We start from the raw sequence: 16,683 nt of genomic DNA, 5'->3' as shown, positions 1-16,683 counted from the left end.
TGCTAGTTGAGCACCCGTTTTCAATCCATATGGACTTGTGAAGCATAACACAGACTGGGAATTCCAAGGCTATTAATCAATTGTATTGTGTACCCCTTTCAATCCATACAGAATTGAGATTTCTGTAATATATATTTGGTGGAAACAAGTGTCTGATCGTTGTGCCCAGAAACAATTGTTTCAGTCACTTTTATTTTTCAACTGCAGATGGATACAAACAAGGATCTGATTGGGGCTGAGATTCTCTCATTGGCTGAAGTAGATGTTTCCCCTGAGGATTTTGTCTTCCACAAGTTCTACATGAACAAAATGAATTCCTTAAAGAAGCCGAAGAAGAAGAAAAAGAAGAAAGGAGCTGAGGATGAAGCTGCCGAAGAGTTGTTTGCAGTGGATGGTGATGAGACAGTGGATGGTGGTGATGAGAGTGACAATGAGGAGATAGAGAACATGTTGGATTCTGGAGATCTTCCGTTGGGATCTGAAGGTGATTATGATTATGATGATCTGGACCAAGTAGCCAACGCAGACGACAATGACCTGGTAGGGAGTGGCAGTGACATTGAGACAGACCTCCCTTCTGATCTTGCCGAAAGAGAAGATGGTGATAGTGATGATGATGATGATGAAGAAGAAATAGATATTGGAGATGCAGATGACAATGATGATGATGATGTCAATGGCAGTTCCAACAATAGGAGAAAACGTAAGTCGGAAGGAAGGGCTGGGGCATCTCCATTTGCAAGTCTTGAAGAATATAGTCATCTGTTGAATGAGGACAATGCCTCAGAAAAAGAGCCCAAGTATGATCATCTATTGAACGAGGACAGTGCCAAAAGAAAGAAACCAAGGTCACGAAAGAAGAGGTCATCAAATTGAAAGCCTACCTTTAGTGGCATGCAGGATCAGTGATCAGTCAGTTTATTTATTCTTCTTGGATTTTTTCGTCCCCTTTTTTTTTGTAAATTAGAGTGGATCCTCCCCACTGGTGTTCTTACACCAGTGTTTAATTTATGATGCTCATATAGGTCTGATCAAGACGTCTGTGGTTGTCTTCTATAGTTATTACACAGGAGGGGAAAGTCGGTGGTTGAGGGGGAAGATTAATGTATTTTAGCTCATATTGTTCAGTTAAAGATAGGTCTGTTTTTGCCCATCCTTCATCTTTGGTTTAAGTGTATTTTCATTAATCTTGAGATATGTTGGAGCAGCTCTGGAGATTGGTGAAATAGTGATGGCTCTGTAAACTTCAATATGAACCTTGTTGGTTGTCATGCACAAGCTTAATCCGAGGGTGAACAGAATGGTTGGCAAGTTTTGGAGTTTGATCATGAAATGCACGATCTAATGCCAGTGAAAGTTTCATTATCTGATCTCATGTTCTCAACTTTGTGTTTGGAGCTCCAACTTCCATTGGATATTAATCAAACACCTATGCTAATATATGCGCGTATGTGGTATGGTTTTGAGGTTGGGGATTGGATCAGAAATATGTTAGATCAGCACAGGATCAGTGGTCAGCAATGATTTCAAAAATCTCTGAATTGGGATTGAGACCCGATAGGAATAGGCTGATTCTTGATACCTATTTTTTCCATTTTGAATCAGAATATTCATCCCCTGGATCTTCAATTTTTGCCCTTCCAGGCTAATTCCAATCTTATCTGAATCGGAAATCGGCAGTGACCGATTCCGCGTTTTAAAACCCTGCTGATATCTATGAAGTTTGTTAATGATACTGGTCTTTAAATCCTTGTTTGGGAAGGGGTCCTCACATAACCAAACTGAACCCCTTTTGTGGAAGAGAGGGAGAGGGAGAGAGAGATGTCTCAAAGACGCCCTCTTCAATCTCATACACACAAATTCCAGGACTCCCGAAGACTTTTAGAACCATTTAGCTTCAGATTTTAGGATGAAATCAAGTTACGTTGCTGAAGTTAGCAAACCAAGTCATTATTTCCCTTGGTAGATGTGTATGAGTCCAAAGGCAGGTTGTCTTTCCTCACTTTTAAGTTAGTGTCTGATCCATTTCAAATTCAGATCGTCTTAGCCTGTGAGACCATTGACCAGCCCATATTATTCTTATGTAGACTTGTAAACGGATTGGATTCGGCTCAGATACGGATCTGAGATCTGATCGGATCCGGATATTTTCTGGTCGAATACGGATACCTCTAAATAGATTTGGATGGATTCGGATGCAACTCGAATTCGGATTTTCAACCACCCGTTTACATCTCTGCCTTGTGTAACCCAGACCTTCCTCTCCTAAACGGATACAATTCACTCTCAATCCATACCTCGTATATCATGATTTTCGTTTTCTCATTTTCTAGAAACCATTGAATCTTCAAAAACCCTTAAGATCATTATTTACTTAATTTTTTATTATTAAGTATTTGGATTTTTATCGGAGTATTCTGAATTTTTTTTTCTTCCAAATATCTCTAAACGAATACAGATGCGGGTCAAATTCGGATTTTCGATTATCCATAAACAGTCCTATTCCTATAATACATGTTGCTCTTTTTTCATTCACAACAGTCAGATTTCCTTTCTCAAACAGCTTTTCTTTTTTCAATTTAGTGGCTCATTTTCTCTCCTTAAACCCCCTTAATTTGCATAACTTGTGACTCTTTTCTCTCTCATTTTTTCAATTAGCATTCACTGGGATTAAGAAATCAAGTTTAGATGTAACAAAAGGTTCAGCAACATCTCTCTCTCTCTCTCCACCTGCATCTTGTGTTACAAATAAGGGCCCCAGAAGACACCCAATATGATTATCCGTGTATGGTCCTGTCTCATATCCAATCCTCAATTAACATTCCCTTCTTTTCCCTTCTCTTACTCCCTGATCGTAGATCATTCTTTTCTTCTTGATCTTTCCACTGGTAGGTCTAAAGACACCTTTATATATATATAAAAGAAGAAAAGAAAGAAACATGTTTAACATGTTTTGGTTGCAGATCTCGACAATGAAATTTATTTAATTATGTTTAATCCTAGACAAATAAAAAAAAAAAAAAAAAAAAAAAAAGAATTTACCAACATCTGCCTAACTAACGTAGTTGGTGAGCCATGTGCACTTCATGCCCATGCTCTCCTAAAATATTAAGTTTAAAAAATGTGACAAAGGGAAAGGCTAAAGTGGAGACTATAATCATAAGAATTGACCGAACCAATTCATCCATGTGGTGTGGACTCCGAGCCGACCCCAATTAAAACGGATTCTATGTAAACGGATTTTAAAATATGAGATCCGCCAATGACTTATAAAACTAATTAATTTATATCTTTTTTCTGTGTATAGAAACTTTTGCTTTATTTAATTACAACCACTTTTGTAACTTAACCAGATAAACCACTATTTAAAACCCATTCAATGGCTCAACATATCCTCACATCTATTCAACATTGCATACTAAGCATTTTATTTCTTCGAGAAAAAGACATGAAGATTGTGAGGGAGCGCTCAAGGATTGTAAAGCCAATTTATGAAGGTGATCATCCTCCAACCTTTGGCCACATTCCTCTAACCGTATTTGACAGGGCCTCATGCGACACTCATATGGCCATCATCTACGGCTATAGGCCACCCACGCCGCCTAATGCGGCGATCGAGCAAGGCCTTCGTAAGGTTTTATCGGAGTATAGGGAGTGGGCGGGCAGGTTGGGCACCGATGAGAAGGGTAACCTCATCATTCTACTCAACGACGAAGGCATCAAGTTTGTTGAAGCCTCAATTGATTGCACCCTTGATCAGGTCATGCCCTTCAAGCCATCACCCATGTTACTAAACCTTCACCCTAGCCTTAAGGGTATGGAAGAGCTTCTACAAGTCCAACTCACTCGCTTTACTTGTGGTTCCTTAGTGATTGGATTCACAGCACACCATCTAGTCGCAGATGGTCACTCAACAAGCAACTTCTTGGTTGCATGGAGCCAAGTATGTCGAGGCATTGATGTGAACCCACGTCCCTCGCACGATCGCTCCATTTTCATCCCTCGAGAGCCGCCAATCTTCGAATTCAAACATGGAGGAGTGGAGTTTAGAAGCAAGAATAAGCTCAGCAAAGTATTTCCTCTCTTTGAACCATTTCAAGTACTAGATGAAGAAATAGTGGTGCACAAGGTTCATTTCACATTGGAATTCCTAGCCAACCTCAAGGCTAAGGCTTCTATGGGCCATGGCACTAACAAGCTCTTTAGCACATTTGAGAGCTTGATGGCCCACCTTTGGAGAACTGTCACAAGGGCTCGTGGGCTTAATGGATTTGAGATGACCCAAGTTAGGATCTCAGTGAATGGGCGACCAAGGCTGGGCCCATGTGTGCCCAATGAGTATTTTGGAAATTTAGTGCTATGGGCCTTCCCTAGTGCCAAGGTAGAGGACCTCTTGCATGAACCACTGCCCTTTGCAACCAAACTCATACATGATGCCATAGCCAAGGTGAATGATAACTACTTCAAATCATTCATTGATTTTGCAAGCTACAAGGTGGATGAAGAAGGGCTCATGCCCACCGCCGATATAAACATATCGGCATTGTGTCCGAATTTGGAGGTTGATAGCTGGTTGCGGTTTCCGTTCTACGACCTCGACTTGGGTGGGGGAAGTCCTTTCATTTTCATGCCATCTTATTTCCCAACAGAAGGGATGATGTTTTTAATTCCTTCCTTTAAAAGGGATGGAAGCATTGATGTGTTTATACCCTTGTTTCAACAAAGCTTAGTTGTCTTCAAACAGATCTGTTACAGTCTAGACTAGAACACATACCTAACAAAACTATGGGCTTATACATGTTTCCTTGTTGGTTTCTTGCAACCATTGGTAACATTAGCATCGCTTAAGGATGTGATCACCACAAGTAGTGTTGTTGCTCAATTCAGCTCTTATATGTTGTTTGTAATTTATTGGTTATTTGTTCTTTTAAGAGGAAATTAAAAAAAAAAATGTTGTTTCTGGTATATAAAAAGTGGGCAGTATAAATTTTTTTTTTTTTTTTTGGTAAAAGAAGTTCTATTCTGAAGTACATGAAGAACACGTAGTTGGTGATCGAAGTACAAGACTCCATCAGCCACGGAGTGGAAAGTGGCCAGACTATCGTATAAGGCCTTCCTGGATAAGGAGTTTGCAAGAGCATTAACTTCCCTAGGAACAAACTGAAAATTATAATTTCAAACAAATGAGTTTTTTATGGAAGACAATCTCAGGTTATAATTTTATTTCGTTGATCAATGAATGAATTTTTGCATTTTTCTTGCTTGACAAGAAGACAAAGTAATCCCATGCCAAAGTTGTAAGGATTTTTTATGGAAGACAATCTCAGGTCATAATTTTATTTTGAGAGAGAATTCTCTAAGCAAGCAGGGTACTCTACACCTTCTCACATTGTTTATTGTAAGGGAAAAAGAATGAAAAATTTACACGTACCTCCCCTGGGGTAAGGCTTAATTACAGATCCATGCGTGAGTTTTAAGATATTTATGCGTACCTCCCTTGCTTTCCAAAATAATTAGTAAGTAAACCCACTCCGATAATCTGGGACTGACCTGTTTATTCTTTTAGTTGTGTTTTTCTAACACTTGTTTTGTCGCGCTGTCAGAAGGTAAGTTTCTTTTTTGTTTCAGTACAATCAATGGCCTAATGTCTTTCTATATTTAATAGTATCCACTATTTATATTAAAAATAGGTCATATTTAATTTTAAGGGTTTTTTTTTTTTTTTTGTTTTGAAAAATATAAAAGTGTCTAGAAAAAAAAAAATCCAACCATCAAACAATTAGACCGTATTATAATAGGATCCGTGTTGTCTATGGGGAGCGTGGCCACTGTGCATATGCGGAGGCCAATGAGAGCGTTGGCATCATCAGTGCGGGATTTTTGCCTTTCATAGGGGTCAGGTGGTCATTTTGCCCCGTGTCTGGGCATGACTAGTATACTCTCCTACTGAGAACTTTCTTCCATTGTAATAGTCAAGAGAATCATTAACACTAAGTTATGGTAAAAAAAAAACCACTTGTCTTTATAACGTCAACTATTTTCATAGTGTGCAGAATTGGCTTTCAACCTTTAGACGATGATCTGTGTGGATGCGTAAGTGCAGATAATGGGTTTGCAACTTTGCATGGCTCCAAATAATAATCTTAAGAATAACAATCTTTTAGTAAAATCTGCAGTCTGATCTCTAATTTGTAAGCTCTCCAATTTATCTACTAGATGTGGTTTGAACAACATTAACTTCCTTGATCAAAAGATCAACGGTCAATTTTACTGATTTGGTGAAAAAAACTAGATTTTCAAATTTTCTTGAGAACTTTAACATGAAATTTATTCCAATACATTGAAATTTCAATACATTTCAAATGGTACCAATTTCATAGTTATTGGAACCAAAATACAAAACTCGCAAAGTTTATCAAATGTCCCTACATTAACCCTCGATAAAATGCCAATCCAAGCATCATATTTTAATCAACCAAGGCAACTACTTTTGAAATGTATTAAATTTTCTATCATGACTGATCAAAATCGGCTTTCTTGATTGATATATCAAGGTATCTGGAAGATAGCTTCTCAAGAAATTGTAATTTTAATTTTTTTTTACGTTAAATAATAATTTAAAAAAAAATAAAAATTAGCTTTTCTCCATTAAAGGAAAATTATTTCAAAATAGTGGCAGTCCCATCAATTTTTTAGTTGAAACCACCATTTTCATACGAAATTAATAAAATTTTCATAATGGATCAAGCTAGGTCAAACTTAGATCACTCAAATCAGAGCATTTGATTCAAGATTGGTCAAGTCAAACCAATTTTTATTGCAACCCAATTCAAAATAGATGACTGGGAATTTTAGAACCTGAGATTCACTTCAATACAATTTTGTTTTGGGAAATGAGTATTGATTTCCAACATACAATTATTGAGCTGCAAGTGTTTTTGGAGTACTCGTGCATTTGGTTAATACCTAGGTAAAATTAATAAATATCAAAAGACAATACATATTAAAAAAAAAATTAATGATACACTACCTATTGATTTTAAAATATCTTGATAATATCTATTAATAAAAACCAAAATGACATACTTTGTTGAAGTTCCCTCTTTTAAGTGTTGTTTCTTGAGAATAGCATCAAGTCTTCTTGGATCTTCTTTCGGAAGAATAGAATGTCATCCTACATTTTGAAAGAATAAATAAATAATAAAAGAAAATAAGTTAATCAAATTAAATGACTATAAACCTACAGAAATGAAGATGTTGCAATCGTATCCATACCTGCGAAAAATTTTCAATCAATACCTCATCCCAACATTCCATATACTTCAACATGAAGACACCGCAATCGTTGCTATGAAAAATTGTGTCAAGGTTGTCGATGTATAATGAAACAATAAGAGAATATTTTAGTTAAATCCAAAATTGAGAAACATATTAGTTTGCTTGTAATGGAAGTGGAGGCCAAACTGGACTCCATTTTGAAATTGGAAGTCTCCTCCCCTCATTTAGTGAGGTTAATATACTCTCACATGTAACCTTGTACAAACCATTCACATAATAAGCCATCTAGGAAATTAAAATAATGTCTTAAATCAGACATGAGAAAATTAATTATAGATAATAAACAAACCACTAATTTGTCCGTCAAATTTTGATAATAAGTATTTTCTTTTTTAAGGGAATCCAAAATATATAATCTTTGATCCTTTAAATTTATCACGTATAAAAACCAGTGTTTATCCAACCATATGAGGATGAAAAGCTGCACACAAATCACTATAATTAGTCAAAGTTTTATTACACTAGTCATTAATTACAACATACTTAACAAAAGAACTCTAAGATGTACTCATGCCAAGCTATAGCATAAGATACGTAAACGGGTAAAACCTTAACCATAGAAGATACAACTTTAGGGAAGTACTTTTGAAATAGTTACCAATTTGCAATCAGTCAAGTTGTAGCCTAGCTTCTCCCTTGAATAGTAAGGTTCTAGATCTTTTATTAACCCTCCTTTAACAATCTTTTCCTACCACAACCATTGTGAAAATTAATATATACAGCTAACTTTAATCACTTGGTTCAGTATTGTATATCCAAAAATAAAAATTTACCCCAAAATGTGTGGGAAAGTAGTGGCGTGATATAGATCCAAATATTCTTATTTGTTTGAGGATTAGCATTTACCCGAAAACATTAACAACCTACATGACGTCCAAAAGATCAATAGGTAGTTAGTAACATCTGGTTCATTAAAGGAATCTGGTTCATTAAAAGCATAATGGATGACTTCTATCTTAATAATCGATACGACAAATTTAGATGTCATTATAAGTAACAAAAAGGAATAATCATTAATAAAACAAAAAATTCTATTATAATACAGGAAGAATGTATGTGACGGTGAATTTACAACTTATTATGGGCCAGGATTCCCAAAAAAAAAAAGAAAATGAAAAAGCAAAACCTTCTGCCAAAGAGTTTGTTAAATTGTACATTTTTCCTACCCCTCATTTTCCCATGTGTTGAAGTCTTGTTTGCTTTCACTACTTTCCACGTCAATTACTGCTACAAGATTTTTCACTTCCTGCCAAGTTTTTGACCCATGAGTTAACATTAACTTTGACAAAGTGTTTACTAAAAGAAGAAATATCTAAATATCAACTACTCATGAAGTTCTCAGATGTAGAAAAAATGCCCAGCACAACTCATGAGGTTCTCCATGCCAATCTCAAAATAAACTCTAAAACTTGGCCTATAGATCCTTATCACTAAAACCAAAGTAATAAATTTCATTCCAATATGTTACTTGAAAAATGAAACTTTACTGTTTCAGTAATTTTTTTTACTGAAACTTTGATGGAACTTTTGGTCCATATATGATTCATATGCATACATATATTTATACATGTATCTATAATACAACATATGTACTTCATTCGGATTGCATAAAATGGTATTTTTTTTAATGCAATTAATGAAGTACTCCTTCCCTACCAATGGCAATAGAATAAAATGACTGAAGAAACCCAAAACTTGGCACTAATTGTTTTACTTTGGTTGAGGGGATAATTGCATTTTAGGTTTCCAAATTGACCAAAAAGAAAAATGTTTAGAACTTAGTTTAAGCTTCTTACTCTTATATCTTTAAGGAAGGAGGCTAGCATTTATACCTGAGTGTGTTGGGCTTCAAGCTCTTCATCTAACGGACTCTCTTTCAATATGACCTGTAAAAGAAGATAGTAGGTTGCAATAAGCTAGTAGGTAATCAAAATTTTCTTTTAGTATTTTTCTCAAAAACATTTTTTGCGAAGCTTTGAAGGACCCAAAAAGAACCATATGTTTAACTTCACACTAAAAACTTTATTTTTATATAAATTTTTTTTTTTTTGGTGTCAATTTCATAATGTGTTTCTTTGTACTTACATCGTCATCTTCGTTTTCGAGCTTTCTCCTCTTAGAAGATAATGGTTTCATCATCATCAAGTCTTATCTTTCTTAATATATTTTTAATCTTTTCCTTTACACTATTTTCCAAATTCAAGATCTCCATTTCGGTTGTCAGTTTCTCCTTAAAACAATTTTGGAGTTCCTTGACCGAGCTCATTAACCATTCATTCTTAATTTTCATGGAATTGTGATCTGAGCAAACCTCGTACCATTCAGTGATCATGGTTTCAGAAATGTTTTCATGATTGGTAACTTGAATCTGTTGAACTACTTCATACATTTGATCTAGCATAAGACGACGTGTATCCTTCCTTGCAATAACACATTCTTTAAAGATATCATCACCATAACGGTTGTAAATGCAATCATCAATTTTCCCACTTTCCACTTCTACCTTTCTGATCTCATTTTTAATCTTCTCTTTTACTCTGTTTTCCAATTTCAAGATCTCCATTTTGGCTGTCATTTTCTCCTTCAAACAATTTTTGAGTTCCTTGACTGATCTCATTAGCCATTCATTCTCAATTTTCATGGAATTGTGATCTGAGCAAGCCTCATCCCATTCAGCGATCATGGCTTCAGAAATATTTTCATAATTGGTAGATCGAATCTGCTGAACTATCTTACACATTTGAACTATCAAAAGGCTTCGTGTATCCTTCCTTTTAATGAAGCAATTTTTGAAGATATCACCATGATGAGAGCAAATCGAATCAAATGTGTGTGATAAAGAGACTGGTATCATATAACCAGCTTGTACTTTTTCATATTTGGTTGCTTCAGAAACAAAGAGAGTTCTAAATTGCATTTCCCGACCACTCTTCAACTCTTCGGTACTTCAATCCTTTGCTTAACAACTGTAGGCAAGACTAATTTAAAGGGAGATGCCTCATCAACCTCAACCATTGCAATAGTAGTTGTGGTGGCCTTGTCCTGGCTGGTTATAAACTCTTCTGCTGAATCTCTTTGAAATTTATGTTCTTTTCCATCAATAGTAATTTTAAAAATTTCTTCTTTTGGAGCCCTTTGGACAGTAGTAGCATCAATTGCTTCTTCCATATTATCAACCATAGTCTCATCATTCACATGGCTCATTTCATGGTTAGCAGCAATAGAATTGCAATTCATATTCTCTAGAGGAGTAACTTTTTCAACAAGTTTCTGTTGGCTGTCTACAAGTAGTCTAGAAAGTCCAACATTAATGCCAGTTTGGCCAGCCTTCATGTTTCCTTCCTTAACTACAAGACTTGTATCTTCTCTTCCTTGTCCTTGTATTTGTATAGCACCAACCTGTATGCTAACATTCTATGCCAGTTAAAGCAATCTTAGTCAACAATACAATGATAATATTTAAATATAATTGCAAAGCAAATATATATTTAAAATGAACTATATATGTTTGTAAGGCATCACAAACAGATCTAGACCATTGATCTGTTGAGGTTTGACTTCTACCATCGATAAAGGGCAGAACTTACTAATGTTGTCTATGTTGATGGGGAGCCAAGGAACTTACAAGGGCACTGCTATGTCACCAAACTTTCAGGATGCAAGAGGGAATGATTGGGGAAGATATGTGCCTATAGTTAAATCACATATTTACCCTTCTTATTTCATTTTCATTGAATAAAATGTAAGGGGGTAAAACTATCTTGTTATGTTAGGGAAAGTCACATATATACCAATTGTGACACTAATATTAAAGTAGCACGAAGCTGTTATGGGTGACAAACAACTAACATCCCATTTAGTGGTCTCGACTTTGAACTCTGGATATAACAACCTTGTTCAACAACGACCTAATATCAGTGAACAATTTATAATGAATCTTTCTCTCTCGTCTTTTTTCCCCCTCTTTAGAATCTAAAGAAAATTTTGACAAAATCGACCTATCATTGATTAGAAATTGAGTAATATTAAGTAGGGTAAGAAAACGCTACCCGATCTTGTAGCCCCTGCACCAGCATGGTAGCCAACGAAAATGTACATAGTGGCATTGATTTGGATGCAATTTTCAATTTCAATGGGGTTAAACGGTCTTTTTCATGCACAAAGGCATTGGTTTGTGTCTAGACACAGGAACCACGCTAACAACCGGATCAATTAGCATTTTGGGTTGTATTGTTTTTGTTTCTCTAAGCCTCTTGTACGTTGTCCTTGAGGCCTAGCTAGTTCGATTGGTCTTGGCCTTTGCTTGTAAGTATTTTGTTCTTCTTTTCAATAAATTGATTCTGCCTATCAAAAAAAAAAAAAAACTAATAATCATTTATCCAATTCTTAAAATTCTACCAAAACTAAGTACACATTAAAACATAGTTTTAAGTATTAACTATCTTCGCTTTTCATACCTTGGCAAAACTTCCAGTAGAGGTAGATGAGTGGTGTTTGTCTTGGATCTCCTTTGAGGCGTCCGCATTGCCTTGCATGACTTTCTTCCTTGCTGAAACCTTTTTAAGATTATTTTGAATTTCATTTCGAACACTTGGTGGAACTTTTGGGCAAGGTGTTGCATCCCCCTTTTCTTGATGACCTAAATGTTGTTTCATCCGGTGAATCCCACCACCATGGTATTTCTGTTGAAAATAGTTACAATGAAGAATACTATTCCCCTTTATGGTTGGGTGGTCAAAACGTTGACAATGTTTCCAAGTAATGTTTGTTTTTTTGCGAGTCCTCTTACGCTTGACAGAAGATGAGTCATCAACAAGCATATTTGTATTTGATATCCTGACTGTTTGAAGAAAAAAAAATTAAGAATGAGAATCTAAATAGTTAAGAAAGAAACTAAACATCATTTATATATAGAGTCTTACAGTCATTATTAGTTCCTTTACCTTTTGCAGTTGGGAAGATAGTTTTATGTTGTTCATCCACCATATCTTTTGAAAGATTGTGAGGCAATTCCTCCTCTTTTGATGAACGTATTTGCACAATGCAATCAAAGTTAAGTGTTGAGAATTATGGGTGTATATGTTTCTCAAATGAATTTATGGTAGAACAAAAAAATGACTTCTTTTCTACCTTTCTAGTGCCATCCTCGATCGAATCAAACTTTAAAGTTTGATTATCAATATAAACCTTATTAATTGTATGACAAGCTTGTCCAGAGTGTTCTTAATTGACTAAGTTAACACTTTCCTTAAACAAGTTTCATAATTTAAAGTAGCCATTAACCAAAATTGACTTTAGATACACTTCTATGCTTCTTTATACTCAATGCATGAAAGTTCTTTACATGCCCCACCTGGGAAGGTTACCTTCATCCATGGCACATCTACTTTTGCCATGTTGGATAGGTGGATATGGTTAATCTTGTACCTCCCCATTTATTATCAATTTTTGTTCCATGTTCACCCATCCATTTGTTTTCAAACATTTTCCTAAAGTTTAATATTTTTATCCATTTTACAAAAGTTCAAAGCTGTCTTCGCCATGTGGAAAATCTTACTTTGGTTGAAATTTGAAATGCTTGTGAGAAACCCTAGGTTTGTGGGCAAAGTTTGTAATCTTGGATTTGGGTCAAGAAACTCGAGATGGCAATTTACGAAAAATTAAACAACATATAGAAGGTAGAAGATGGCAGTATATGTTTTGCATTAAAAAAAATACAAAATGGTTGTTGAATTTAAGTAAAATATCACCCAACAAAGAATGGAAAGGTTGTTCCTAGTAGAGATTATTTCAAAATCTGTCCAATCTCTTTAGAGATCAAACCATAATCTTATTTTGTGTTTGTGGTTTTTGTCAAGTCTTTTAGCCGGTATTGAGTATTTTTCAATTTGAGACAAATGGTCGTGTGATCATTCTTTTACTTTTCCTCTAAAAAAATATAATTTTCGAAGAAAACCAACAAGAAAAGGCACATATATGGATCCACAAAATTTGCTTTGGATAAAAGACAACACAGAAATTTATTTTGGATGTAAAAATTTTGGTGATTTTTTTTAATTTAACTTTTGGCTACTCTATTGACTTGCTTTCATTTATTTCTTTGAACACTTTAGGAATTTTTTTTTTATTTTTTATTTACAATTGAAGAGTTGTAAAACTTGAATATCGATTTGTTTTAAAAAAAAAAAAAAAATTATGATTCAATGAGTTTTTCAGAATACTGCTTTATAAAATAAAATAAATAAATAAATAAAAAACGCTTATAAAAGAAAGGCAGAAACGAGCTTAGCCTTAAAAAAACACCTGGAAAAGGTACTCACTGGCGGTGGTAATAACAATGTTCCACTAGAAGATGGGAGGAGGATCCATTTGCCATTTACAAATTCCTGACGACGGGCCCGCACTTCTGACTCAATCACCATGTTAATTGTAGCAGTATAAGCATTACACGCATAGTGGATGGAATAAAATATCTTTTCCTGTTTGGAAAGAATTCCAAATATCTCTCCTTTCATCCAAGCTGTACGAAAACCTCGATACACCTCAATAAATTCACCCAAATTGAACACCTCCACCTGCAGATCAGGCGGTGGTGGATGCATCCACCCACATGCATTCTTATTATTAACGGCACATGATCAATCCCCAAGTCTTAATCTCAATATGGTTTTTTGGCCAAACTCGGAGAAGATTGCTGTGTGCCACCCAAGAGTCTCAAATCTATAAACCTCAACCTCATCTCCAAACTTTAAGGTCTTTAATTAACATCTGCTGCTGCTGCTGCTGCTGCTGCTGCTGCAGAGACCTCTCTCTATAAGTTAATTATAGAAATAGAACTAAAGATTTTAATTTTTTGATAACTAAAATAGAACTAAAGATGATATTAAATCAAAGTTGCTTTGATATTGAAAACACCCACAAAGCCACAAATAAGAAAACGATGGAAATGTAAAATTACCTGATGGACCGATGAATCTGAACGTGGGCCCTCAATCCATCTTCTCTCATTCTTCGTTTGATGACTGGTGCAGCAATTACTCATATCCTTTAATGTTTCCTCATCGGCGGTCGAACACCTGTGTCGTTGCTTTCATCTTTTTACGACTGATAATCATCGATCTCACAACAGCGCACACATTTTACGCGCGGGAAGCAGCAACAGCAACAGCAACAGCAGAAGATAGATCTTCTTCCTGTCCCCCTTTTACTTCTCCGCTTTCGTTCCCTTTCTCTTCATCTCCCGGTTGTGGCCATCCTTCATTTCAGATCCAGTGCTCCTCCCCACACTCCATTATCTCCATTAACAACTTCTCTTTTGATCTCCTTCGCCACGAACCCAACTCTACCTCTCTCCTCATCTCCCCTCGACCCTCAACTCAAGCCCCCTGCTCTTCTCTCGCTACTGGTGGTCTCTTAAGCTCCATCCCCAATCGATCCACCGATCTCTCTGGTTCCCCGTTTCGATTCTCCGACGCTTCTTGCTCGCGCCTTTCTCTTCTTCGACCCTGTGAACCCCTCTCTCTCTCCCTAATTGTAGCCACTGTTCTTGGGAATGGGAATGCGAGATACACAACAATCCAGCTTGGCTGCTTGCAGGCTGCGGTGCCAAGCGTCACCATGTCTCGGAGCAGGGTTGCCATGTAGACTTATTGGGTTACCTTCATGGTTACCTCAAGTTAGGAATCCAGGTCGAGTGGGACGGTAATGGCGACCATTACTTCTCCAGCTGCAAGGGTTGCCAGGCCAAGAACGGCGTTTGCGGCTTCAATTCCTCCGACCTTCTCCAGCTGCAAGGGTTCCCTGTTCTTGTTTTTTACCCCTTCAGCCCAGTGAAAACGTTGAAGAGAGAGAGAATGGTGTTTGTATTTGGGGTTTTACCTTAAAGGGTATTATGGGAAGTTCACCCTGTTAGAAGGGTAATTTTGCCATTATAAAAAAGTTAACAGGGACTGAACTACTAAGACCTAACGGAGTGGATTAAGTCGATATAAATAAAAAAATAGGGGGTGTCTATGACATTTTAACCAAGTATGATAAGTTTATGAGATATTGGATACTTTTAGGGGGTGTCCGAAAAATTTTCCCTTAAAAACAAAAAAGGGTAATGCTCTGTTGATTACATAGAGTTAGCTATTACCATTATTGAAATACCCTCAGTGCACATAAACAAGGATCTTTATGCTCTCAAGTACACTTTCCGTACTTGACCTCAAGTACATCTAACAGAGGAGGTAGAAATGACTATCCTACCCCCTGCCCAAACATACTGCCCGAGGTGGCATCCACATGGGGTCCACCTCCCTCTATTAGATGTACTTGAGGTCAACTACGAGCAGTGTAATTGAGAGGATAAAAATTCCACAAACTTAGGTATAAAAATCGTCTTTTCACAAATGAAACGCTCACTTTCTTGAATTTTTTTATAGAACAGGGGAATAAAGAAATTAAACCCATCAAGTTTGTACAACAGCTAAATTCGTCTGGTGACATCAATTTGGCTCCTCTACGGCCAGGCAATCGAGTGGCAATGGTGCGGCCTCACAAAGGCAGGCGTGGACTCCACCCGGGCAGTGGGTGGGCAATCATTTCTCACCTACCTGTGTGAGGCAGCACCATGGCTGCTCAGCTGCCCACCGTAGATTCCATGGCTTTCCCCTCCTCCGTCGTTCTTTTCCCCTGATGACCTTCGATCTCCTTCTTCGTCTTCGCACTGTTAGAGATTTTATGGTCAAGAACTACAATTTTCTGGGCTCCTTGCATATTTTGTAATGGTACTCAATATTTTCTCTATATTCCTTAACAAATTAACAAACAGTTATTTGAGGGGTTTGGTAATAGGTCATGGGGGACAAAAAAAGGAAAACACCCTCATATGATAAAATTTGTTGTGACATGAGAACATTATACATACTTCCTATGAATAGTTGGATAGGTGGAACTTTTTCATAGTTATGTTGGTGGCAATATAGACATGTTGAATCTTCTCGTATCTAATTTAGTTTCATTTATGCAGGTTTGGGGCAATGATTTAATTGGCTGATTTCAATAAAACTGGAACCAAATAGGTGTTCTGATTTTCCCCGAAGTAGTTGATTTGGTCTGGTTGTTAGAACAATGCTTCAGATGCTAATTGAGGTACCCAACATTTATAAAAATTGCACTTTAGATACCCAAAGATTGTAAATTATATTTAAATACCAATTTTATTATTAATTATACCCTAAATCACCACCACCACTACAACGACCATTGCCCCATCAACCACCACCACCACCATTACCACCATTAGCAACCGCTGCCCACAAAGGCACAAAGAACACGAACCGAAACCCCAACTCATGAGCT

The 16,683-nt window shown here is 36.5% G+C and overlaps 4 protein-coding genes across 4 annotated transcripts in view; 2 read left to right on the top strand and 2 right to left on the bottom strand.

Annotated features, from left to right (window-relative positions):
* The window catches only part of LOC122642401 (CCAAT/enhancer-binding protein zeta), a 40,164-nt gene extending 39,130 nt beyond the window's left edge, over window positions 1-1,034 (top strand). The window contains exon 16 of the mRNA XM_043835851.1: window positions 208-1,034. Within this exon, the coding sequence (XP_043691786.1) occupies window positions 208-876 (669 nt within the window). The 3' untranslated portion in view covers window positions 877-1,034. The remainder of the gene's footprint in view (window positions 1-207) is intronic.
* A 2,414-nt stretch (window positions 1,035-3,448) lies between these two features.
* Window positions 3,449-4,765, top strand: LOC122642402 (agmatine coumaroyltransferase-2-like). Its single transcript, XM_043835852.1, has one exon. It carries the CDS (start codon window positions 3,449-3,451, stop codon window positions 4,763-4,765), a length of 1,317 nt encoding a protein of 438 aa, XP_043691787.1.
* Window positions 4,766-9,440: 4,675 nt separating this feature from the next.
* Window positions 9,441-10,286, bottom strand: LOC122643085. Its single transcript, XM_043836720.1, has 2 exons — window positions 9,842-10,286; window positions 9,441-9,490 (listed from the first exon to the last, which is right to left on the bottom strand). The coding sequence occupies exons 1-2, from the start codon at window positions 10,253-10,255 to the stop codon at window positions 9,455-9,457; spliced, it is 450 nt and encodes a 149-aa protein (XP_043692655.1). The 5' UTR covers window positions 10,256-10,286; the 3' UTR covers window positions 9,441-9,454.
* LOC122643646 lies at window positions 10,270-12,324 on the bottom strand. Its single transcript, XM_043837251.1, has 3 exons — window positions 12,282-12,324; window positions 11,796-12,178; window positions 10,270-10,737 (listed from the first exon to the last, which is right to left on the bottom strand). The coding sequence occupies exons 1-3, from the start codon at window positions 12,322-12,324 to the stop codon at window positions 10,270-10,272; spliced, it is 894 nt and encodes a 297-aa protein (XP_043693186.1).
* Window positions 12,325-16,683: the final 4,359 nt, after the last annotated feature.

This window comes from Telopea speciosissima, chromosome 10 (assembly GCF_018873765.1).
Source record: "Telopea speciosissima isolate NSW1024214 ecotype Mountain lineage chromosome 10, Tspe_v1, whole genome shotgun sequence".
NCBI classification, from domain to species: domain Eukaryota; kingdom Viridiplantae; phylum Streptophyta; class Magnoliopsida; order Proteales; family Proteaceae; genus Telopea; species Telopea speciosissima.
This window is presented reverse-complemented; position numbering and strand designations above follow the sequence as displayed.

Bases quoted from the DNA above. Each gene is read 5' to 3' on its own strand.
- LOC122643085 (XM_043836720.1), bottom strand. From the start codon at position 10,255: ATGCAATTTAGAACTCTCTTTGTTTCTGAAGCAACCAAATATGAAAAA. The intron at 9,491-9,841 runs GTAGAAGTGGAA...ATATTAAGAAAG, and splicing joins TTAAAAATGAGATCAGAAAG to ATAAGACTTGATGATGATGA.
- LOC122642402 (XM_043835852.1), top strand. From the start codon at position 3,449: ATGAAGATTGTGAGGGAGCGCTCAAGGATTGTAAAGCCAATTTATGAA.
- LOC122643646 (XM_043837251.1), bottom strand. From the start codon at position 12,324: ATGGTGGATGAACAACATAAAACTATCTTCCCAACTGCAAAAG. The intron at 12,179-12,281 runs GTAAAGGAACTA...TTCTTCAAACAG, and splicing joins TATCTTCCCAACTGCAAAAG to TCAGGATATCAAATACAAAT. The intron at 10,738-11,795 runs GTATGAAAAGCG...GTTAGCATACAG, and splicing joins CTACTGGAAGTTTTGCCAAG to GTTGGTGCTATACAAATACA.